This window comes from Nerophis ophidion, linkage group LG01, assembly GCF_033978795.1.
Source record: "Nerophis ophidion isolate RoL-2023_Sa linkage group LG01, RoL_Noph_v1.0, whole genome shotgun sequence".
NCBI lineage: Eukaryota > Metazoa > Chordata > Actinopteri > Syngnathiformes > Syngnathidae > Nerophis > Nerophis ophidion.
Window position 1 is genome coordinate 697,694 of NC_084611.1, and position 26,382 is coordinate 724,075.

At 43.2% G+C, this 26,382-nt stretch overlaps 1 protein-coding gene across 2 annotated transcripts in view; it reads right to left on the reverse strand.

Moving 5' to 3' along the window:
* Positions 1-26,382, reverse strand: part of LOC133542951 (choline transporter-like protein 1) — a 52,859-nt gene that overhangs the window by 11,421 nt on the left and 15,056 nt on the right. For both annotated transcript variants that reach the window (XM_061887288.1, XM_061887366.1), the window contains exons 5-14: positions 22,968-23,061; positions 22,720-22,889; positions 22,542-22,631; positions 21,058-21,200; positions 18,905-19,091; positions 15,288-15,456; positions 8,025-8,181; positions 7,870-7,953; positions 7,668-7,805; positions 7,360-7,596 (exon numbers count right to left, since the gene is read on the reverse strand). In XM_061887288.1, coding sequence (XP_061743272.1) covers positions 7,360-7,596; positions 7,668-7,805; positions 7,870-7,953; positions 8,025-8,181; positions 15,288-15,456; positions 18,905-19,091; positions 21,058-21,200; positions 22,542-22,631; positions 22,720-22,889; positions 22,968-23,061 — 1,469 coding nt within the window. The remainder of the gene's footprint in view (positions 1-7,359; positions 7,597-7,667; positions 7,806-7,869; positions 7,954-8,024; positions 8,182-15,287; positions 15,457-18,904; positions 19,092-21,057; positions 21,201-22,541; positions 22,632-22,719; positions 22,890-22,967; positions 23,062-26,382) is intronic.

The window sequence follows — 26,382 nt, forward strand, 5'->3', positions numbered from 1 at the left end:
TGTTAATGAAGTATTGTTGACCGTTTTTGAATGTATTTTAAAGTGATTTACAGGCAGGATGCATTGCTCCCATTAGCTGGCCTGCTAGAAAGTGTTGATTATTACAAATTACAATGCAAAAAAAAAAAACTAAACTTCTGTCTTCTTGCCTCTCACAAGTATTGCTAATAATAAGCAACATTGCAAAACAAGTGCAGTTCCCTTTCAACGCTCCAATTACTTCACCTAATATATGAATATTACACTTTCAACAAATATTTGGGGAAAACGTTGCATATTTTTTGTTTTTGCCATAAAAAAACAGGGTTTTATTCGTTAATAAGGGCATGAAACATAAAAAAATCACTCTATATTGACGGATATAAAGTTAATCTGGAGATTCAAGCCATGAAAAAAATACATGACTTAAATTGTAATATTTGTATGACTGAGACTGGAAACATATCAAAATGTCCACCATATTCTATCATTTTTCAGTGAGTGATCCTCCGTGAAAAAAATGTTGGACACCCCTGCTCTAAAAGGTTTAAGCGCTGAAGGTAAAAAAAAAAAAAAATCAATCAATCAATTAATGTTTACTTATATAGCCCTAAATCACAAGTGTCTCAAAGGGCTGCACAAGCTACAACGAAGGAAAAAACTAGTTGTGCTCATAAGTTAACTTAAGATTTCTTGGCCATTCTTCAGAGAATATGAATGGTAACACAAAAGCCTTTCTTCCACTCAAAGTTAATTGTTGGGTGGAACAACTGTGTTTACGCTTCTTAAATCTAAGTGACAAAAGAAAGTACCCAAATGACCCTGATCAAAAGTTGACAGACCCCAGGGACTTTGACCTGATTACAGGTTGACACATCGTTAAAAAGGGCATGAAACATAAAAGAAAAAATCACTTTATATTGACAGATATAAAGTTAATCTGGAGATTCAAGCCATGAAAAAAATATATATGACTTAATTGTAATATTTGTATGACTGAGACTGGAAACATATCAAAATGTCCACCCTATTCTATCATTTTTCAGTGACCGATCCTCCGTGAAAAAAATGTTGGACACCCCTGCTCTAAAAGGTTTAAGCGCTGAAGGTAAAAAAAAAAAAAAATCAATCAATCAATTAATGTTTACTTATATAGCCCTAAATCACGAGTGTCTCAAAAGGCTGCACAAGCTACAACGAAGGAAAAAACTAATCTACATAGAGTTGTGCTCATAAGTTAACTTAAGATTTCTTGGCCATTCTTCAGAGAATATGAATGGTAACACAAAAGCCTTTCTTCCACTCAAAGTTAATTGTTGGGTGGAACAACTGTGTTTACGCTTCTTAAATCTAAGTGACAAAAGAAAGTACCCAAATGACCCTGATCAAAAGTTGACAGACCCCAGGGACTTTGACCTGATAACAGCTTGACACAAAGAGGTTTGAATCCAGCTTCCCATCCTCACCTGTCACCTGTTTGTTTGTAATTAGTGTGTATTAAAGGTCAGTGAGTTTCTGGGCTTTTGACAGACCATTGAATCTTACATCCACTGTTTTTGGATTGTGAGTTATGGGGAAAGCTAAATAATTGTCAAAGGATCTGTGAGAAAAATGTCATTGAACTGCATAAAAGAGGAAAGAGGTGTAAAAAAAGAGTTGAGAAGGACAATCAGCAGTGTTCAAATGCTGATTAAGAAGTGGAAAATGAGCGATTGTGTTGAAACCAAACCAGGGTCAAGTAGACCAGCAAAGATTTCAGCAACAACTGCCAGGGAAATATTTCCAGAAGCAAAGAAAAATCTACAAATAACTTCAGCTTAAGTACAGGACTTTGTACTTCAGATACACAATAAGGAGGCACTTGAAGAAAAATGGGCTGCATGGTCGTGTCGCCAGAAGAAATGTGACAAAGTATCCTGCATACCAGCCTCAAACTTCAAAGTCATTTGGAGCCATGGAACCAAAACTGGACTTTTAGGCCACAAACATAAACGCTACATTTTGGAGTGAAGTCAACTAGGCCGATGAGGGAAGGAAGACCATTCCTACCGGGAAACACACAGGTGGACCACTGATGTTTGGGCATGTGGGCGCTACGAAGGCACAGGAAACTTGGCCCAAATTGATGGTAAGGCAAAATACTGGAGGAACATTTGCACATGAGAGGTTTTTGGACATGACAATGAGGCTGAGTCCACCTGTGGTTGGCTACAGCAGAACTAAGTGAAGGTTCTGGAGTGGCCATCTCAATTTCCTGACCTCAATATCATTGGACATGACAACGAGGCTGAGACCACCTGTGGTTGGCTACAGCAGAACTAAGTGAAGGTTCTGGAGTGGCCATCTCAATCTCCTGACCTCAATATCATTGGACATGACAACAAGGCTGAGACCACCTGTGGTTGGCTACAGCAGAACTAAGTGAAGGTTCTGGAGTGGCCATCTCAATCTCCTGACCTCAATATCATTGGACATGACAACAAGGCTGAGACCACCTGTGGTTGGCTACAGCAGAACTAAGTGAAGGTTCTGGAGTGGCCATCTCAATCTCCTGACCTCAATATCATTGGACATGACAATGAGGCTGAGTCCACCTGTGGTTGGCTACAGCAGAACTAAGTGAAGGTTCTGGAGTGGCCATCTCAATCTCCTGACCTCAATATCATTGGACATGACAACGAGGCTGAGACCACCTGTGGTTGGCTACAGCAGAACTAAGTGAAGGTTCTGGAGTGGCCATCTCAATCTCCTGACCTCAATATCATTGGACATGACAACAAGGCTGAGACCACCTGTGGTTGGCTACAGCAGAACTAAGTGAAGGTTCTGGAATGGCCATCTCAATCTCCTGACCTCAATATCATTGGACATGACAACGAGGCTGAGACCACCTGTGGTTGGCTACAGCAGAACTAAGTGAAGGTTCTGGAGTGGCCATCTCAATCTCCTGACCTCAATATCATTGGACATGACAACAAGGCTGAGACCACCTGTGGTTGGCTACAGCAGAACTAAGTGAAGGTTCTGGAGTGGCCATCTCAATCTCCTGACCTCAATATCATTGAGCTCTGAAAGGTGCAGTTGATGCATGAACTCACTGGAACTGGAGGCTAAGAATGGGCAGCTTTGCCATGGGAAAAAGACTATTTGCAAGGAGTACAATAATGGCGCTCACAAATATGGAAGAACTGACAAAGCAGGCTTCGTACTAAGGTAAGTTTTAATTGTGATGAGACCAGATATTTCTGGAAAAATACGCCAGCACAGACTTATTCACAGCAGAGGAGACCAGCTACCATCCCTCATTTTTCCCTAGCTCCTCCTTTGGATTTTACTTTTTTACATCTTTATTATTGTAGTATTATGTTTAGTAAAGCTAAGGTTATTGGTCATGTCTGATTGTTTGTGAGGGCACCAAAATGACGTCTATGTGTTTGTGCGTGTTGGACAGCAGCTTGTTGTTGTTTTGTCTTTACAGTACTACAAACCTTCGCTAAAATATGGACTACAGTGGCAGCTAGGACCCATTATTCACATTTACATTGTTTCTTATGGAGAAATGTCCTTCAATATACAAACTTTTCAATTTACAAACCCAGTTCAAGAACCAATCAACTTCGAAAATCGAGGTTGGACTGAAAAAATAAAGAACCTCATCCACAACGACCACAAAAGACTTCAAGCTCTCATTAATTTTAAAGGGGCAATATTAACAACTGGGGTACCGTATTTCCTTGAATTGCCGCCGGGTATATAGTCTGCACCTGCCTAGAATTACTGCCGGGTCAAACTCGTTTTGCAAAATATTATTTTCATTAGCGCATGTCTAGAATTTCCGTCGGGTCAAACTAATTTCGCCAAATAATTAGCATATGCCTAGAATTTCCACCGGGTCAAACTCGTCACGTCACGAGTGACACTTCACCTGTCATCATTTTCAAAATGAAGGAGGCTGATTTCAATCATTTGAAATCGCATAAAGGGAAGAAGATTAAGAGCTATTCAGTAGGATTTAAGGTCCAAGCTATTGAATATGCTAAAAAGAACAGTAAGCAGCTATGTTTTATTAATATACCATAGCTGCGTGTGTCAAATATGAGTCATTAAATGACTCCCGCCTCCTGGTGGTAGAGGGCGCTAGTGATCCTTCTTGCAACTAGCTAGTGATCCTTCTTGCGACTACTGGGCTGCAGAAGAAGGGACAACAAGCAGCAAGAGTGAGCAGCGATCCTTTATTTTTTCCTCTCGCTTGCACTTTTAACATGGAGGATTACATATCTAAAATAAAACCGTTTTCTAAACTGGACTTTCAATCAAGCAGGAGGTAATAAAAGAAGATCACCATCGAGACAGAGACTTTTAAAACTGAAGAAAGATAAGGAAGACTTCTATAAAGTTATCCATGCTTTTGATCAGAAGGAGCTGCGCATGGACTTCATTTATAAGTAAAGGTAAGACCATAATAACCTTTTTTTTATTAAATGTGCTTTTCATGATGGTATCCTTACATCACACTCAAATTTATAATCGAGGACCTAAATTTACCGCATGCCTTTGGTAAGTGCCGGAGTAAGAAGAGGTTTTAAAATAATTAGCGCCCGGGCGGCAATTCAAGGAAATACGGTATGTCAACATTTAATCAGGGTCATTTGGGTACTTTATTTTGTCATTTTGATTTAAGAAGAGAAAACACAGTTGTTTGCTAATAAATAGCTTCACCCAACAATTAACCAAAAGTGGAAAAAAGGCTTTTGTGTTATTATTTATATTCTCTAAAGCAGGGGTAGGGAACCTATAGCTCTGGAGCCAGATGTGGCTCTTTTGATGTCTGCATCTGGCTCTCAGATCAATCTGAGCTGACTCTGCTTAACACGATAAATAATGAATAATTCCACTTGTGATCAATGTTAAAAATGATGTTCAAAATGTAAAACATCATCGTGCATTTTTAATCCATCCATCTGTTTTCTACCGCACCTGTACAAGAAGTTGCGTTGATGGTAAGAAGTGATTTATTTATTATTGGTTAGTGTGGGGCTTGCCCTCCTGGGGGTTCTTCAGACCACCAAGCACCGACATGAGACCCTGTTTCAGGGTTACATTATTGTTTCATTTTTCAATGAGTCCCTCAGTTGCTTTCCAGCAATTGTATTTTTCTCTTTTGTTCTGGCTCGCGCTCTGGCTCCAGCACCAACCCCGTCTCTCCTCCTGGCTGCTGCTTATAACGTAGCGACAGGTGATAGGGTAACAAGGCCCAGGTGGGCCATCTACGCACCTGTCGCTGATTTCAAGGGCGGTCCTAGCAACACCCCACTTCGCTGCAGGCCCGCAGGCCACGCCCCCTCCACAGTTAGCTTCAGAATAACAATGTTATTACAAAGAATAAGAGACCTATTATACTCTAAAAATGTTAGTCTTACTTAAAAATACACACGTTTAGTTGTGTTCAGGGTTGAAAAAATATTTTACGGCTCTTATGGAAATCAATCAATCAATCAATCAATGTTTACTTATATAGCCCTAAATCACTAGTGTCTCAAAGGGCTGCACAAACCACCACGACATCCTCGGTAGGCCCACATAAGGGCAAGGAAAACTCACACCCAGTGGGACATTGATAATGACCCAGTGGGACGTCGGTGACAATGATGACTATGAGAACCTTAGAGAGGAGGAAAGCAATGGATGTCGAGCAGGTCTAACATGATACTGTGAAAGTTCAATCCACAATGGATACAACACAGTCGCGAGAGTCCAGTCCAAACACAGCAGCGAGAGTCCCGTTCACAGCGGAGCCAGCAGGAAACCATCCCAAGGGCTTCTTGGCTTTCAGCCAAAAGGGTTCCCGACCCCTGCTCTAAAGAATGGTCAAGAAATCATAAATTCTCCAAGGGTTGTCACAACTGTATTGTATTGCTTTTCAACTGGAAAAATATCATCAATCAATCAATCAATGTTTATTTATATAGCCCCAAATCACAAATGTCTCAAAGGACTGCACAAATCATTACGACTACAACATCCTCGGAAGAACCCACAAAAGGGCAAGGAAAACTCACACCCAGTGGGCAGGGAGAATTCACATTCAGTGGGACGCCAGCGACAATGCTGACTATGAGAAACCTTGGAGAGGACCTCAGATGTGGGCAACCCCCCCCTCTAGGGGACCGAAAGCAATGGATGTCGAGCGGGTCTAACATGATACTGTGAAAGTTCAATCCATAGTGGCTCCAAGACAGCAGTGAGAGTCCCGTCCACAGGAAACCATCTCAAGCGGATCAGCAGCGTAGAGATGTCCCCAACCGATACAGGCGAGCGGTCCATCCTGGGTCCCGACGAGCGGTCCATCCTGGGTCTCGACTCTGGACAGCCAGTACTTCATCCATGGTCATCGGACCGGACCCCCTCCACAAGGGAGGGGGGGACATAGGAGAAAGAAAAGAAGCGGCAGATCAACTGGTCTAAAAAGGAGGTCTATTTAAAGGCTAGAGTATACAGATGAGTTTTAAGATGAGACTTAAATGCTTCTACTGAGGTAGCATCTCGAACTGTTACCGGGAGGGCATTCCAGAGTACTGGAGCCCGAACGGAAAACACTCTATAGCCCGCAGACTTTTTTTGAGCTCTAGGAATCACTAATAAGCCGGAGTCTTTTGAACGCAGATTTCTTGCCGGGACATACGGTACAATACAATCGGCAAGATAGGCTGGAGCTAGACCGTGTAGTATTTTATACGTAAGTAGTAAAACCTTAAAGTCACATCTTAAGTGCACAGGAAGCCAGTGCAGGTGAGCCAGTACAGGCGTAATGTGATCAAACTTTCTTGTTCTTGTCAAAAGTCTAGCAGCCGCATTTTGTACCAACTGTAATCTTTTAATGCTAGACATTGGGAGACCCGAAAATAATACGTTACAGTAATCGAGACGAGACGTAACAAACGCATGGATAATGATCTCGGCGTCTTTAGTGGACAAAATGGAGCGAATTTTAGCGATATTACGGAGATGAAAGAAGGCCGTTTTAGTAACGCTTTTAATGTGTGACTCAAAGGAGAGAGTTGGGTCGAAGATAATACCCAGATTTTTTACAGAGTCACCTTGTTTTATTATTTGGTTGTCAAATGTTAAAGTTGTATTATTAAATAGAGGTCGGTGTCTAGCAGGACCGATAATCAGCATTTCCGTTTTTTTGGCATTAAGTTGCAAAAAGTTAGCGGACATCCATTGTTTAATTTCATTAAGACACGCTATCATGCTTGGATTTTTTAGTGCGCGGCCCTCAGTTGAAAAAGTTTGAACACCCCGAGTTTGTGTGTGTAAAGTCAGCTTCCCCGTCACCATAAAGGGCACATCTCATATGGAAAATGTAAGAAGAGGTACCATTAAAGACTTGTCCATGAAGTATTCCCGTCCAGGACTGCCATTGTTGTACTTGGAGTCGACGGCGAAGCACAGGAAGAGGACGTCCACCACGTTTTCGAAGACGGAGAGGAAGCAGTGGGCCACCATGTAGGCGAAGAGGCAGATGATGAGGAGAGGAAGCACCCACACCGTGTACTCCCTCTGGTAGTTGAGCGCCAGCACGCCGGCAAAGGCCGAACAGGCCACGATCAGCACCTGTCACAAGAGGCCATGTTGGTGTCCCAAAGCAGCACAAAGCATAGCTGGGGGGGGCGGGGGGGGGGTACCTTGGCCAAAAAGAGAACAAAGTCGCCCACGGTGTTGATGGCCGCCACTCGCAGAGCATTCTCCACCAGGATGGTGAAGGCGTCGCGTGCCGAGGTGCAGAAGTTGGTGCTGTTGATGGCCGTGGCCGTGTAGGCGTTCTAATGGAACACGGAGCGGTCCTGAAAGCTGCCTTTCTTAGGTCAGGGAGCGCAGTGCACTTACTTGGTTCAAGTAGGCCAGACACTTCTCCAGACACCACAAGCAGCACACGCAGCATTTGATCAGGCAGCGAGCACACGCGTTCTCCTGAGGGCAGGAAAACATCGTCTTCACCCACACTTATTGTTTCTTGGAAAGCTAGGGATTGGACTGCTCACTTTTCCTTTCAGTTTACTGTGAATGTACATCAGGATGATGCGAGGGATCTTGACCAGCGTGATGATGAAGGAGCCTTTGGCCAGAGTGCCCAGGTGGTAGCGCAGAGTTCGAAGCATGGCGGACAGGATGGGAGTGGCCGGCAAGCGAGATTTATCCCTGCCAGGCCACACAAAACATCTTCATTGGGGAGCATTCAAATATACTTTGGCATTTTGTGTCTAAGACACGTAACAACATTGAGGAACATATTTACACAACTTCCATCCATCCATCCATCCATCATCTTCCGCTTATCCGAGGTCGGGTCGCGGGGGCAGCAGCCTAAGCAGGGAAGCCCAGACTTCCCTATCTCCAGCCACTTCGTCTAGCTCTTCCCGGGGGATCCCGAGGCGTTCCCAGGCCAGCCGGGAGACATAGTCTTTCCAACGTGTCCTGGGTCTTCCCCGTGGCCTCCTACCAGCTGGACGTGCCCTAAACACATCCCTAGGGAGGCGTTCGGGTGGCATCCTGACCAGATGCCCGAACCACCTCATCTGGCTCCTCTCGATGTGGAGGAGCAGCGGCTTTACGTTGAGTTCCTCCCGGATGGCAGAGCTTCTCACCCTATCTCTAAGGGAGAGACCCGCCACCCGGCGGAGGAAACTCATTTCGGCCGCTTGTACCCGTGATCTTATCCTTTCGGTCATTACCCAAAGCTCATGACCATAGGTGAGGATGAGGATTTACACAACTTTGGACTTCAAAACAAATGTCATCAGTGCTCAAATTCAACGATCACCAAAGGGTAAAAAGAAGTGAGCCAGTGTGTTAGAAAGGATAATTAAAACTATATCATGTTCATTAGAGTTCTTAACAGTTAATAAGAAGATAACCAACCATCCATTTTCTACCGCGTATTCCCTTTGGGATCGCGGGGGGTGCTGGAGCCTATCTCAGCTACAATCGAGCAGAAGGCTGGGTACAGCCTGGATAAGTCGCCACCTCATCACAGGGTCTAAGGCAAGTTTGGATTGTGATGAGCCCCAATTTTTCTGGAAAAATACGCCAGTACAGAATTATTCGCAGCAGAAGAGACGAGCTACACCTCCATCCCGCTTTTCTCCCCAGCTCCTCCTTTGGATTTTACTTTTTTATATCTTTATTATTGTAGTATTATGGTTTAGTAAAGTTAAGAATTTTAGTCATTTCTGATTGTTTGTGAGGGCACCAGAAGGACTTCTGTGTGTTTGCGCATGTTGGACAGCAGCTTGTTGTTGTTTTGTCTTTACAGTGCTGTATATCACTTTATACTGTCTTCATAGTGTACAAACCTTACTAAAATATGGACTACAGTGGAGGCTAGGACCCATTATTCACATTTACATTGTTTCTTATGGAGAAATGTGCGTGACTATACAAACTTTTCAATTTACGAACCCAGCTCAAGAACCAATCAAGTTCGAAAATCTTAACAGTTAATAAGAAGATAACCAACCATCCTTCCATCCATCCATTCTCTACCGCGTATTCCCTTTGGGATCGCGGGGGGTGCTGGAGCCTATCTCAGCTACAATCGAGCAGAAGGCTGGGTACAGCCTGGATAAGTCGCCACCTCATCACAGGGTCTAAGGCAAGTTTGGATTGTGATGAGCCCCAATTTTTCTGGAAAAATACGCCAGTACAGAATTATTCGCAGCAGAAGAGACGAGCTACCTCTCGCCCACCTCCATCCCGCTTTTCTCCCCAGCTCCTCCTTTGGATTTTACTTTTTTATATCTTTATTATTGTAGTATTATGGTTTAGTAAAGTTAAGGATTTTAGTCATTTCTGATTGTTTGTGAGGGCACCAGAAGGACTTCTGTGTGTTTGCGCATGTTGGACAGCAGCTTGTTGTTGTTTTGGCTTTACAGTGCTGTATATCACTTTATACTGTCTTCATAGTGTACAAACCTTACTAAAATATGGACTACAGTGGAGGCTAGGACCCATTATTCACATTTACATTGTTTCTTATGGAGTAATGTGCGTCACTATACAAACTTTTCAATTTACGAACCCAGCTCAAGAACCAATCAAGTTCGAAAATCTTAACAGTTAATAAGAAGATAACCAACCATCCTTCCATCCATCCATTCTCTACCGCGTATTCCCTTTGGGATCGCGGGGGGTGCTGGAGCCTATCTCAGCTACAATCGAGCAGAAGGCTGGGTACAGCCTGGATAAGTCGCCACCTCATCACAGGGTCTAAGGCAAGTTTGGATTGTGATGAGCCCCAATTTTTCTGGAAAAATACGCCAGTACAGAATTATTCGCAGCAGAAGAGACGAGCTACCTCTCGCCCACCTCCATCCCGCTTTTCTCCCCAGCTCCTCCTTTGGATTTTACTTTTTTATATCTTTATTATTGTAGTATTATGGTTTAGTAAAGTTAAGGATTTTAGTCATTTCTGATTGTTTGTGAGGGCACCAAAAGGACTTCTGTGTGTTTGCGCATGTTGGACAGCAGCTTGTTGTTGTTTTGTCTTTACAGTGCTGTATATCACTTTATACTGTCTTCATAGTGTACAAACCTTCACTAAAATATGGACTACAGTGGAGGCTAGGACCCATTATTCACATTTACATTGTTTCTTACGGAGAAATGTGCGTCACTATACAAACTTTTCAATTTACGAAGCCTGCTCAAGAACCAATCAAGTTTGAAAATCGAGGTTAGACTGTATTCCGAGTTAGGAGCTCGGTGGTGGTATGCAATGTGCTCGTAGTTGAGGTAGCACTGCACAACACAGCAAAATACTTCATAATTTCAAATCTATAATCATTTAGATGTTCACTCCATTCACTTCAAGTTGTATCAATTTGATTACGGAGCGAATCCTTCCAGAAATAATTTAGTTGAACTACGACTCGTGGGCCACTGGACTTTGGACTGGACTACTAGTTCCACTGCTTCTAGAGCGCCATAGTTGACCTTGTGAAGTAGCTCCTCCTTTGGATTTTACTTTTTTATATCTTTATTATTGTAGTATTATGGTTTAGTAAAGTTAAGGATTTTAGTCATTTCTGATTGTTTGTGAGGGCACCAGAAGGACTTCTGTGTGTTTGCGCATGTTGGACAGCAGCTTGTTGTTGTTTTGTCTTTACAGTGCTGTATATCACTTTATACTGTCTTCATAGTGTACAAACCTTACTAAAATATGGACTACAGTGGAGGCTAGGACCCATTATTCACATTTACATTGTTTCTTATGGAGAAATGTGCGTCACTATACAAACTTTTCAATTTACGAACACAGCTCAAGAACCAATCAAGTTCGAAAATCTTAACAGTTAATAAGAAGATAACCAACCATCCTTCCATCCATCCATTCTCTACCGCGTATTCCCTTTGGGATCGCGGGGGGTGCTGGAGCCTATCTCAGCTACAATCGAGCGGAAGGCTGGGTACAGCCTGGATAAGTCGCCACCTCATCACAGGGTCTAAGGCAAGTTTGGATTGTGATGAGCCCCAATTTTTCTGGAAAAATACACCAGTACAGAATTATTCGCAGCAGAAGAGACGAGCTACCTCTCGCCCACCTCCATCCCGCTTTTCTCCCCAGCTCCTCCTTTGGATTTTACTTTTTTATATCTTTATTATTGTAGTATTATGGTTTAGTAAAGTTAAGGATTTTAGTCATTTCTGATTGTTTGTGAGGGCACCAAAAGGACTTCTGTGTGTTTGCGCATGTTGGACAGCAGCTTGTTGTTGTTTTGTCTTTACAGTGCTGTATATCACTTTATACTGTCTTCATAGTGTACAAACCTTACTAAAATATGGACTACAGTGGAGGCTAGGACCCATTATTCACATTTACATTGTTTCTTACGGAGAAATGTGCGTCACTATACAAACTTTTCAATTTACGAACCCAGCTCAAGAACCAATCAAGTTCGAAAATCTTAACAGTTAATAAGAAGATAACCAACCATCCTTCCATCCATCCATTCTCTACCGCGTATTCCCTTTGGGATCGCGGGGGGTGCTGGAGCCTATCTCAGCTACAATCGAGCAGAAGGCTGGGTACAGCCTGGATAAGTCGCCACCTCATCACAGGGTCTAAGGCAAGTTTGGATTGTGATGAGCCCCAATTTTTCTGGAAAAATACGCCAGTACAGAATTATTCGCAGCAGAAGAGACGAGCTACCTCTCGCCCACCTCCATCCCGCTTTTCTCCCCAGCTCCTCCTTTGGATTTTACTTTTTTATATCTTTATTATTGTAGTATTATGGTTTAGTAAAGTTAAGGATTTTAGTCATTTCTGATTGTTTGTGAGGGCACCAGAAGGACTTCTGTGTGTTTGCGCATGTTGGACAGCAGCTTGTTGTTGTTTTGGCTTTACAGTGCTGTATATCACTTTATACTGTCTTCATAGTGTACAAACCTTACTAAAATATGGACTACAGTGGAGGCTAGGACCCATTATTCACATTTACATTGTTTCTTACGGAGAAATGTGCGTCACTATACAAACTTTTCAATTTACGAAGCCAGCTCAAGAACCAATCAAGTTTGAAAATCGAGGTTAGACTGTATTCCGAGTTAGGAGCTCGGTGGTGGTATGCAATGTGCTCGTAGTTGAAGTAGCACTGCACAACACAGCAAAATACTTCATAATTTCAAATCTATAATCATTTAGATGTTCACTCCATTCACTTCAAGTTGTATCAATTTGATTACTGAGCGAATCCTTCCAGAAATAATTTAGTTGAACTACGACTCGTGGGCCACTGGACTTTGGACTGGACTACTAGTTCCACTGCTTCTAGAGCGCCATAGTTGACCTTGTGAAGTAGCTCCTCCTTTGGATTTTACTTTTTTATATCTTTATTATTGTAGTATTATGGTTTAGTAAAGTTAAGGATTTTAGTCATTTCTGATTGTTTGTGAGGGCACCAAAAGGACTTCTGTGTGTTTGCGCATGTTGGACAGCAGCTTGTTGTTGTTTTGTCTTTACAGTGCTGTATATCACTTTATACTGCCTTCATAGTGTACAAACCTTACTAAAATATGGACTACGGTGGAGGCTAGGACCCATTATTCACATTTACATTGTTTCTTACGGAGAAATGTGCGTCACTATACAAACTTTTCAATTTACGAACCCAGCTCAAGAACCAATCAAGTTTGAAAATCGAGGTTAGACTGTATTCCGAGTTAGGAGCTCGGTGGTGGTATGCAATGTGCTCGTAGTTGAGGTAGCACTGCACAACACAGCAAAATACTTCGTAATTTCAAATCTATAATCATTTAGATGTTCACTCCATTCACTTCAAGTTGTATCAATTTGATTACTGAGCGAATCCTTCCAGAAATAATTTAGTTGAACTACGACTCGTGGGCCACTGGACTTTGGACTGGACTACTAGTTCCACTGCTTCTAGAGCGCCATAGTTGACCTTGTGAAGTAGCTCCTCCTTTGGATTTTACTTTTTTATATCTTTATTATTGTAGTATTATGGTTTAGTAAAGTTAAGGATTTTAGTCATTTCTGATTGTTTGTGAGGGCACCAAAAGGACTTCTGTGTGTTTGCGCATGTTGGACAGCAGCTTGTTGTTGTTTTGTCTTTACAGTGCTGTATATCACTTTATACTGTCTTCATAGTGTACAAACCTTCACTAAAATATGGACTACAGTGGAGGCTAGGACCCATTATTCACATTTACATTGTTTCTTACGGAGAAATGTGCGTGACTATACAAACTTTTCAATTTACGAACCCAGCTCAAGAACCAATCAAGTTCGAAAATCTTAACAGTTAATAAGAAGATAACCAACCATCCTTCCATCCATCCATTCTCTACCGCGTATTCCCTTTGGGATCGCGGGGGGTGCTGGAGCCTATCTCAGCTACAATCGAGCAGAAGGCTGGGTACAGCCTGGACAAGTTGCCACCTCATCACAGGGTCTAAGGCAAGTTTGGATTGTGATGAGCCCCAATTTTTCTGGAAAAATACGCCAGTACAGAATTATTCGCAGCAGAAGAGACGAGCTACACCTCCATCCCACTTTTCTCCCCAGCTCCTCCTTTGGATTTTACTTTTTTATATCTTTATTATTGTAGTATTATGGTTTAGTAAAGTTAAGGATTTTAGTCATTTCTGATTGTTTGTGAGGGCACCAGAAGGACTTCTGTGTGTTTGCGCATGTTGGACAGCAGCTTGTTGTTGTTTTGTCTTTACAGTGCTGTATATCACTTTATACTGTCTTCATAGTGTACAAACCTTACTAAAATATGGACTACAGTGGAGGCTAGGACCCATTATTCACATTTACATTGTTTCTTACGGAGAAATGTGCGTCACTATACAAACTTTTCAATTTACGAAGCCAGCTCAAGAACCAATCAAGTTCGAAAATCTTAACAGTTAATAAGAAGATAACCAACCATCCTTCCATCCATCCATTCTCTACCGCGTATTCCCTTTGGGATCGCGGGGGGTGCTGGAGCCTATCTCAGCTACAATCGAGCGGAAGGCTGGGTACAGCCTGGATAAGTCGCCACCTCATCACAGGGTCTAAGGCAAGTTTGGATTGTGATGAGCCCCAATTTTTCTGGAAAAATACGCCAGTACAGAATTATTCGCAGCAGAAGAGACGAGCTACCTCTCGCCCACCTCCATCCCGCTTTTCTCCCCAGCTCCTCCTTTGGATTTTACTTTTTCATATCTTTATTATTGTAGTATTATGGTTTAGTAAAGTTAAGGATTTTAGTCATTTCTGATTGTTTGTGAGGGCACCAGAAGGACTTCTGTGTGTTTGCGCATGTTGGACAGCAGCTTGTTGTTGTTTTGTCTTTACAGTGCTGTATATCACTTTATACTGTCTTCATAGTGTACAAACCTTACTAAAATATGGACTACAGTGGAGGCTAGGACCCATTATTCACATTTACATTGTTTCTTACGGAGAAATGTGCGTCACTATACAAACTTTTCAATTTACGAAGCCAGCTCAAGAACCAATCAAGTTTGAAAATCGAGGTTAGACTGTATTCCGAGTTAGGAGCTCGGTGGTGGTATGCAATGTGCTCGTAGTTGAAGTAGCACTGCACAACACAGTAAAATACTTCATAATTTCAAATCTATAATCATTTAGATGTTCACTCCATTCACTTCAAGTTGTATCAATTTGATTACTGAGCGAATCCTTCCAGAAATAATTTAGTTGAACTACGACTCGTGGGCCACTGGACTTTGGACTGGACTACTAGTTCCACTGCTTCTAGAGCGCCATAGTTGACCTTGTGAAGTAGTAGGTGACCACAGCACCGGCGATGCTCATCTGCTGGAAGGCAAAGATGAACTCGCTGATCCAAATCAGCCCCACAGCGTGATACCACACCAAGTACTGAGCAGGTCCGCTTATCTGGTATTCCACCAGGTTGGTGGAGTTGTTCTTCACCGCGCTTCCTGTGGGGGGAAATAAAAAAGATGTACTAACAGATATTTGGTTATTTCCACATTCACCCATTCATTCACACACTGATGGCGTCCCCAGTGCGATGACATGTAATCGTGGAGCTAAAAGAGCTCAACACAATGTATGGAACAGGCTCTCACAATAACTCGCAGTGCAAACTACAACAATCATTAACTTTACCGAAAATTCCGGACTATTAACTGCTACTTTTTTCCTGTGATTTGAACCCTGCGGCTTATTTATAGATTTTTCTTCGTAGACAGCCATACTGCAAAAAGTAACAAAGAAAAACAAGCAAACACACTGACTAGCTGTGTTTTTGTTTGCACTGTGGTGTCATCTTACTGCAGCGCTGCATTCCTCTTCTGTTTAGACCAGAGCTTGCAACCGGAAGTCTATTCGTCCATAGACAAAAGACTCCGGCTTATTAGTGATTCCTAGAGCTCAAAAAAAGTCTGCGGGCTATAGAGCGTTTTCCGTTCGGGCTCCAGTACTCTGGAATGCCCTCCCGGTAACAGTTCGAGATGCTACCTCAGTAGAAGCATTTAAGTCTCATCTTAAAACTCATTTGTATACTCTAGCCTTTAAATAGACCTCCTTTTTAGACCAGTTGATCTGCCGCTTCTTTTCTTTCTCCTATGTCCCCCCCTCCCTTGTGGAGGGGGTCCGGTCCGATGACCATGGATGAAGTACTGACTGTCCAGAGTCGAGACCCAGGATGGACCGCTCGTCGGGACCCAGGATGGACCGCTCGCCTGTATCGGTTGGGGACATCTCTACGCTGCTGATCCGCTTCAGATGGTTTCCTGTGGACGGGACTCTCGCTGCTGTCTTGGAGCCACTATGGATTGAACTTTCACAGTATCATGTTGGACCCGCTCGACATCCATTGCTTTCGGTCCCCTAGAGGGGGGGGGTTGCCCACATCTGAGGTCCTCTCCAAGGTTTCTCATAGTCAGCATTGTCGCTGGCGTCCCACTGAATGTGAATTCTCCCTGCCCACTGGGTGTGAGTTTTCCTTGCCCTTTTGTGGGTTCTTCCGAGGATGTTGTAGTCGTAATGATTTGTGCAGTCCTTTGAGACATTTGTGATTTGGGGCTATATAAATAAACATTGATTGATTGATTGATAGTGTTTCTACTCGTAGGGATTCTTCAGTCATCACTCCAAGCAACATTAATAAGTGGTACAATATAACTAAAACCATTCTTACCCACTTAACTGGCCAGTGTGTGATGTCTGCAGGAGTGTTTTCATGCATATTTGTACATGCTATCGTAATTTAATGAAGCTAGCCTCATTAGCATTAGCTAATATGCTCTCACGCGTTTCCGAGAGTCTGTAATGATCGATTGATTGATACTTTTATTAGTAGATTGCACAGTACAGTACATATTCCGTACAATTGACCACTAAATGGTAACACCCCAATAAGTTTTTCAACTTGTCCACGTTCATCAATTCATGGTTAGAATTATTTACTTGCAATGGCATTCTTTTTCTATTGTTTCGGTTTGGTAAATTCACCCAAACGTCATCATGGAGTTATTGAAGTGAATTATATTTTTATATAGCGCTTTTTCTCTAGTGACTCAAAGCGCTTTACATAGTGAAACCCAATATCTAATTTTTACATATAAACCAGTGTGAGTGGCACTGGGAGCAGGTGGGTAAAGTGTCTTGCCCAAGGACACAACGGCATTGACTAGGAAGGCGGAAGCGGGGATCGAACCTGCAACCCTCAAGTTGCTGGCACGGCCGCTCTACCAACTGAGCTATACTCAATAATATATATTATTGAGTCTGCTTAGCTGATTGGAGAGCTGCCTTAGTGCGTCCATGACCATGACTTCTGTTTTGTTTATCAGCCGTGTTACAGACACCATTTGGAAACAATTAAGGTATGTAACTAACTCATTTCACAACATATATATCTGCGGCTTAAAGTCCGTTGCGGCGAATATAGTGAAAAATATTTTTAACAATATGTTAATATTTAATACAAGCAGAATTTGCAACACAGCCTTCGTGTTGTCTCTTGCTAGTCTGCAAATGTGCATCTAACGTACTGGGCCATGTATAATGAAACCATACAACTGTTATTATGAATTCATGAATGGTTTCAAGTTATCATTATCCATGCGTTTGTTACGTCTCGTCTCGATTACTGTAACGTATTATTTTCGGGTCTCCCCATGTCTAGCATTAAAAGATTACAGTTGGTACAAAATGCGGCTGCTAGACTTTTGACAAGAACAAGAAAGTTTGATCACATTACGCCTGTACTGTATATACCTTTATATACATATATACATACATATATACCTATACTGGCTCACCTGCACTGGCTTCCTGTGCACTTAAGATGTGACTTTAAGGTTTTACTACTTACGTATAAAATACTACACGGTCTAGCTCCAGCCTATCTTGCCGATTGTATTGTACCATATGTCCCGGCAAGAAATCTGCGTTCAAAAGACTCCGGCTTATTAGTGATTCCTAGAGCTCAAAAAAAGTCTGCGGGCTATAGAGCGTTTTCCGTTCAGGCTCCAGTACTCTGGAATGTCCTCCCGGTAACAGTTCGAGATGCTACCTCAGTAGAAGCATTTAAGTCTCATCTTAAAACTCATCTGAATACTCTAGCCTTTAAATAGACCTCCTTTTTAGACCAGTTGATCTGCCGCTTCTTTTCTTTCTCCTATGTCCCCCCCTCCCTTGTGGAGGGGGTCCGGTCCGATGACCATGGATGAAGTACTGACTGTCCAGAGTCGAGACCCAGGATGGACCGCTCGTCGGGACCCAGGATGGACCGCTCGCCTGTATCGGTTGGGGACATCTCTACGCTGCTGATCCGCTTGAGATGGTTTCCTGTGGACGGGACTCTCACTGCTGTCTTGGAGCCACTATGGATTGAACTTTCACAGTATCATGTTAGACCCGCTCGACATCCATTGCTTTCGGTCCCCTAGAGGGGGGGGGTTGCCCACATCTGAGGGCCTCTCCAAGGTTTCTCATAGTCGGCATTGTCACTGGCGTCCCACTGGATGTGAATTCTCCCTGCCCACTGGGTGTGAGTTTTCCTTGCCCTTTTGTGGGTTCTTCCGAGGATGTTGTAGTCGTAATGATTTGTGCAGTCCTTTGAGACATTTGTGATTTGGGGCTATATAAATAAACATTGATTGAAGTTGAGAATAAGAACTAGCTGCAGATTAGAGAAGTGGGAGATGAGAAGAGAGAAGGTCCTTTGACTGCACCCTCCTACTGTACACCACGGGACTGCCACAAGATTCCAGATGTGGGTGTGAAGTCACGCCACCATAATCAGCACAAAATGCGACGAGAGAAACCTGACCGCTGTCAAACTGTCAAGCTGCCACAAACGCAGCACGCACTTGTCATAGTGAGTGTTGAACTTGTGAGTGGAAGGTGCAATTCCACCTGACATGCCGAGGAGCAGGAGCACAGCCAGCCAGTAGACCCAGAAGAGCATGAGGCAGAGGAAGGTCCAAAAAGGCTGCAGGACCAGCAGAGGGATATGGATGAAGACTTTTCCGGCAACATGGAACAGCGAAATTGTCAGCGCCACCCGCTTCCTCATGATGGCCATGACTAGCAGGAGAACCACCTGGAAGAAGGATCAGCTCGTGTTACACAAGCAGGTCTACAAAGTCACACATCACTCAAAACATCAGCACTAAGTTTCAGTTGGAGTTGAGTCGTTATTTGAAGCTACAATGCACAGAAACATTACAGAAATGTTCTGTACCAGATTATAGCTTGAGAACTCTTTTCCATCTGCAGTCCCTGGTAAAAAATGACTGATATAGTTTTTTTCAGGGCCGATACTGATACCAATTATCAGTAATCAAGGAGGCCTACGTATGACTGATACATGGAGCCGATATTCATTTGCAGTAAAATGTATATAAACATGAATAGTATACTTCAGTAAACAACTGGACAAAGATTTAAGTAGTTTTTTCAACATTTTTTAAGAAACGTTGGACCTCCTGAATGTAAATAAATGGGTGGATCTACACAGACCTCAAAAGTCGATACTACAATATTAATATAGATATTTTTTTACTGTCACAAAATCTTTTGTCTAGGTTTACTGTTAATAAAGTCAGGAAATATGTCCTTGGACACAAGAGAACTTTACTTATGTCATATGTATGACCTTGTAACCACTTGGTATCGAATCGATACCCAAATGTGTGGTATCAACCAAAATGAATGTCAAGTATCAAAGAAGAGATGAATAAGTGATTATTACATTTGAACAGAAGTGTAGATAGAACATGTTAAAAGAGAAAATAAGCAGATATTAACAGTAAATGAACAAGTAGATGAATAATCCATTTTTACAGTTTGTCCCTCATAATGTGTATAAAATAATAGGTGTATAAATGACACAATATATTACTGTAGACTAATTAGGAGTCTTTTGTTGTTTTCTAGTATCCATCCATCCATTTTCTACCGCTTATTCCCTTTCGGGGTCGCGGGGGGCGCTGGCGCCTATCTCAGCTACAATCGGGCGGAAGGCAGGGTACACCCTGGACAAGTCGCCACCTCATCGCAGGGCCAACACAGATAGACAGACAACATTCACACTCTAGGGACCATTTAGTGTTGCCAATCAACCTATCCCCAGGTGCATGTCTTTGGAGGTGGGAGGAAGCCGGAGTACCCGGAGGGAACCCACGCATTCACGGGGAGAACATGCAAACTCCACACAGAAAGATGCCGAGCCTGGATTTGAACCCAGGACTGCAGGAACTTCGTATTGTGAGGCAGACACACTAACCCCTCTGCCACCGTGAAGCCCCAGTAAGTACCCCCAGTAAGCCCCAGTTTTCTAGTATGATCACTATTTTATTTAAAGACTAAATTGTTCTTTGCTTGAAATATTAAATATATGTTTAATGTGTCATAAGATGTTATGTTGAAATAAAGCCAATAATGACATTTATTTGTGGTCGAAAAGTATGAAAAGGTATCGAAATACATTTTGTACCAAAACATAGATATTGCGACAACCCTACTGTTTACTTCACAAATGTTTGTTTTCTTTAAATCCTACATACTGCTACATATGTGTGTGTATATTGTATCTGCTGATGTGAGTGAATTATATTTATATAGCGCTTTTTCTCTAGTGACTCAAAGCGCTTTACATAGTGAAACCCAATATCTAAGTTACATTCAAACCAGTGTGGGTGGCACTGGGAGCAGGTGGGTAAAGTGTCTTGCCCAAGGACACAACGGCTGTGACTAGGATGGCAGAAGCGGGAATCGAACCTGCAACCCTCAAGTTGCTGGCACGGCCGCTCTACCAACCGAGCTAAACTGCCCCACAATTCACTTGATGTAGTTATGTTGTAGTACTATCGTAATAAAAAAGCCCCATTCCGATACAAGTCTAAATTATATTATCGGTTGGGTCGATTTGTAATCTGCAGGGAAGAAACTGAAAGCAAATGTTAACGAGATCCAATATAAAATCTGCAACAAATGAAAGTTGTTTTCTTATTAACGCTGTCAAATGCTTATCATCTGATGTATGAAACACTGCTACTGAGACCTACCGTGAATACTGTAGCAAAGATGGCGTACACCAGGAGTGCCTTCACGTTGTCACTTGCCACTTCTCTCCCAAACACCGAGGCGGTGTTGTTTTTCAGCGCTTTCCTGTGGTCGGCGTACAACCACCAGAGGACGCCTGTTCCCGCTGCACAACAAACATGTGAAGTGTTTTGCAGCACAACGGGTCCTAAAGTCACCTATGGCAGTGGTTCTCAAATGGGGGTACTTGAAGGTATGCCAAGGGGTACGTGAAATGTTTTCAAAAATATTCTAAAAATAGCAACAATTCGAAAATCCTTTATAAATATATTTATTGAATAATACTTCAATAAAATATGAATGTCTGCGGGCTATAGAGCGTTTTCCGTTCGGGCTCCAGTACTCTGGAATGCCCTCCCGGTAACAGTTCGAGATGCTACCTCAGTAGAAGCATTTAAGTCTCATCTTAAAACTCATCTGTATACTCTAGCCTTTAAATAGACCTCCTTTTTAGACCAGTTGATCTGCCGCTTCTTTTCTTTCTCCTATGTCCCCCCCTCCCTTGTGGAGGGGGTCCGGTCCGATGACCATGGATGAAGTACTGACTGTCCAGAGTCGAGACCCAGGATGGACCGCTCGTCGGGACCCAGGATGGACCGCTCGCCTGTATCGGTTGGGGACATCTCTACGCTGCTGATCCGCTTGAGATGGTTTCCTGTGGACGGGACTCTCGCTGCTGTCTTGGAGCCACTATGGATTGAACTTTCACAGTATCATGTTAGACCCGCTCGACATCCATTGCTTTCGGTCCCCTAGAGGGGGGGGGGTTGCCCACATCTGAGGTCCTCTCCAAGGTTTCTCATAGTCAGCATTGTCACTGGCGTCCCACTGGATGTGAATTCTCCCTGCCCACTGGGTGTGAGTTTTCCTTGCCCTTTTGTGGGTTCTTCCGAGGATGTTGTAGTCGTAATGATTTGTGCAGTCCTTTGAGACATTTGTGATTTGGGGCTATATAAATAAACATTGATTGATCGATTGATTGAAGTTGATAAAGTGTGAAAAGAAATACAACAATGCAATATTCAGTGTTGACAGCTAGACTTTTTGTGGACATGTTCCATAAATATTGATGTTAAAGATTTCTTTTTTTGTGAAGAAATGTTTAGAAGTAAGTTGATGAATCCAGATGGATCTCTATTACAATCCCCAAAGAGGGCACTTTAAGTTGATGATTACTTCTATTTGGAGAAATCTGCATTTATCATTCAATCACTTGTTTATTTTTTAACAATTTTTTTTTTTATATCTTTTTTCCAAATAGTTCAAGAGAGACCACTACAAATGAGCAATATTTTGCACTGTTATACAATTGAATAAATCAGAAACTGATGACATAGTGCTGTATTTTACTTCTTTATCTCTGTTTTTCAACCAAAAATGCTTTGCTCTGATTAGGGGGTACTTGATTTAAAAAAAATGTTCTGAAAAAAGGTTGAGAAGCACTGACCTATGGTGCCAATGACGGTGAGGATAGTGATGATCCACACCATCACTTTGGAGATGTAGCGGATGACCACCATCATCAGCAAGGAGAGAACTGTGAAAAATAATCAAGTTAGTTTTATTTTTTGGAACAAAACTAGGCCATGAGACGGACTGGTTGGTACTGTCAGGCTGTGTCCCACCTAAGGACAGCACGCAGAGTCCCACAATGATGTCCTTGCTGGCCAGCACGCCCGCCACCACTCGCTGCACCACGTTGTTGTCACTGACTAAGTTGAAGAAGGAGAGGGCCAGCTCTGCGTAGCAGCTGATGTTCACTGGGACGCAGCGATGGGACAGCGACACGGACTTACTGAAGAGAAGAATCACACTTGGCTTGTTCTTCTTCCTTTGTAACAACCATTGGCAGAACATCTTCATGCGTGGCTACCTCCGTGAAACAGGGAGCTTGGGACATTTAGTAAGTCGTTCCGAGTGGCTGGGATATCTTGATGGAGAAATATCATAGCTGCAGAGCGCAGAGCCTTTCACAAAAACAAGAAAGACATGATCCCTTGCATTTTAAATGAAAACCCTCGCCTGAGAATGTATACTGAGATATTTATCCATCCATCCATCATCTTCCGCTTATCCGAGGTCGGGTCGCGGGGGCAGCAGCCTAAGCAGGGAAGCCCAGACTTCCCTCTCCCCAGCCACTTCGTCTAGCTCTTCCCGGGGGATCCCGAGGCGTTCCCAGGCCAGCCGGGAGACATAGTCTTTCCAACGTGTCCTGGGTCTTCCCCGTGGCCTCCTACCAGCTGGACGTGCCCTAAACACATCCCTAGGGAGGCGTTCGGGTGGCATCCTGACCAGATGCCCGAACCACCTCATCTGGCTCCTCTCGATGTGGAGGAGCAGCGGCTTTACGTTGAGCTCCTCCCGGATGGCAGAGCTTCTCACCCTATCTCTAAGGGAGAGACCCGCCACCCGGCGGAGGAAACTCATTTCGGCCGCTTGTACCCGTGATCTTATCCTTTCGGTCATGACCCAAAGCTCATGACCATAGGTGAGGATGGGAACGTAGATCGACCGGTAAATTGAGAGCTTTGCCTTCCGGCTCAGCTCCTTCTTCACAACAACGGATCGATACAACGTCCGCATTACTGAAGACGCCGCACCGATCCGCCTGTCGATCTCACGATCCACTCCTCCCCCACTCGTGAACAAGACTCCTAGGTACTTGAACTCCTCCACTTGGGGCAGGCTGCGAACCGATCCAGTGAGAGCTGAAGATCCCGGCCAGATGAAGCCATCAGGACTACATCATCTGCAAAAAGCAGAGACCTAATCCCGTGGCCACCAAACCGGAACCCCTCAACGCCTTGACTGCGCCTAGAAATATTTAATGGGGTCTTATTATGGTAAATGTGTTGTACTTGTATAGCGCTTTTCTAACCTTTTTAAGGAGCCCAAAGCGCTTTGAGACTATTTCCACATTCACACACTGACGGCGGGAGCTGCCATGCAAGGCTCACCAGGACCCATCAGGAGCAAGGGTGAAGTGTCTTGCTCAAGGACACAACGGATGTGACTAGAATGGTAGAAGGTGGGGATTGAACCAGTAACCCTCAGATTGCTGGCACAGCCACTGTACCGACTTTGCCACCCTACATTTAAACCACTTCCTTGTGGTCTACATAAAGTGTCAAGGTGGTTCTTTGCTGTAAATCTTGCACAGATGATGTTTGACGGACTGTTTTTAAGATGCTTTCTGACCGTCTCATCCAGAATGTGCCTTCAGCCATGTTGTACTCTTTACAACTTCCATATTGTGTCTACTGTCAACTACTCAACTCAACCCGTTGTAGGGCTGTCAGTCTTTGGGCGCCACACGATTAGCTCCAATTCTTGGGGTTAATGAGTCCATTCAAAACGATTCTCGGTTCAAAATCAAGACTTTAGTAACAACACTGGGTGGGTGCCAGGTCTATGATTTACTACATTCCTCCACAGAATAGATAAACAGCTCTATTAAATGGCTGTCCTTTGTCACCCATTCTGTTCATAACTTTTATGGACAGAATTTCAAGGCGCAGTCAAGGCTTTGAGGGGTTCCGGTTTGGTAACCGCAGGATTAGGTCTCTGCTTTTTGCAGATGATGTGGTCCTGATGGCTTCATCTGACCGGGATCTTCAGCTCTCGCTGGATCGGTTCGCAACCGAGTGTGAAGCGACCGGAATGAGAATCAGCACCTCCAAGTCCGAGTCCATGGTTCTCGCCCGGAAAAGGGTGGAGTGCCATCTCCGGGTTGGGGAGGAGACCCTGCCCCAAGTGGAGGAGTTCAAGTACCTAGGAGTCTTGTTCACGAGTGAGGGAAGAGTGGATCGTGAGATCGACAGGCGGATCGGTGCGGCGTCTTCAGTAATGCGGACGTTGTACCGGTCCGTTGTGGTGAAGAAGGAGCTGAGCCGGAAGGCAAAGCTCTCAATTTACCGGTCGATCTACGTTCCCATCCTCACCTATGGTCATGAGCTTTGGGTCATGACCGAAAGGATAAGATCACGGGTACAAGCGGCCGAAATGAGTTTCCTCCGCCGGGTGGCGGGTCTCTCCCTTAGAGATAGGGTGAGAAGCTCTGCCATCCGGGAGGAGCTCAACGTAAAGCCGCTGCTCCTTCACATCGAGAGGAGCCAGATGAGGTGGTTCGGGCATCTGGTCAGGATGCCACCCGAACGCCTCCCTAGGGAGGTGTTTAGGGCACGTCCAACCGGTAGGAGGCCACGGGGAAGACCCAGGACACGTTGGGAAGACTATGTCTCCCGGCTGGCCTGGGAACGCCTCGGGATCCCCCGGGAAGAGCTAGACGAAGTGGCTGGGGAGAGGGAAGTCTGGGTTTCCCTGCTTAGGCTGTTGCCCCCGCGACCCGACCTCGGATAAGCGGAAGATGATGGATGGATGGATTACCCAAATGTTTAATCAAGTCAAATACAAATATGGTAAGAGAATCATACACTTGTTTTTCCCCTAAAGCAAATCTGTACGATCATCTACATCTACAAGTGGCTGGATAGGACAGATTTAAATAAATAATAAATAAATAAATAAATATATATATTTTATAAATCAATTAACAATCCTTATGAATAACAGCAATTAAATAAAAAATCTATTTCTTTTCACACCCCTACTATTTGTATTATGAAGTCTTTCAACACAGTCTCATGAGCGACTATTTAGCCAGCAATTAATGCAAGAAGATGTTGTTTAAAAATCAAGATACCGTGTGCAAAATCATGAAAAAACATGGATGGAGTTCAGAGTAAACAAAATATGTATACTGCAAAAAGTCAGTGTTCAAAAACATGAAAAGAAAATACAAAAATGAGGGGTATTTTACTTGAATTAAGCAAAATTATCTGCCAATAGAACAAGAAAATTTGGCTTGTCAAGACTTTCCAAAACAATCAAATTAGCTAACCTTAATGAACCCAAAAATACCTTAAAATAAGTATATTCTCACTAATAACAAGTGCACTTTTCTTGGTAGAAAAAAAATAGACCTTTTTGCTCAATATGTTGAAAAATATTCTTAAATAAGTAATTGGAAGTGCCTTTATCTTGACATAATGATATGCGCTCGGCATCATGATTTTTTTTTCATGCTTGAAGTAAGACATTTTTACTTTAAAAATGTAGTTTTATACTTGTGAGTGTTAATGTAACAGCTTAGCAACAGTTGATATTCTAGTTTCAAGCATGTTTTACTCAACATAGGTCATAAAATCTCAGCAACAAGCTATAATATATTACTGAGATAATTTAGGACCAAAACCCTTAAAACAAGTAAAACACGCCAACATAAAATC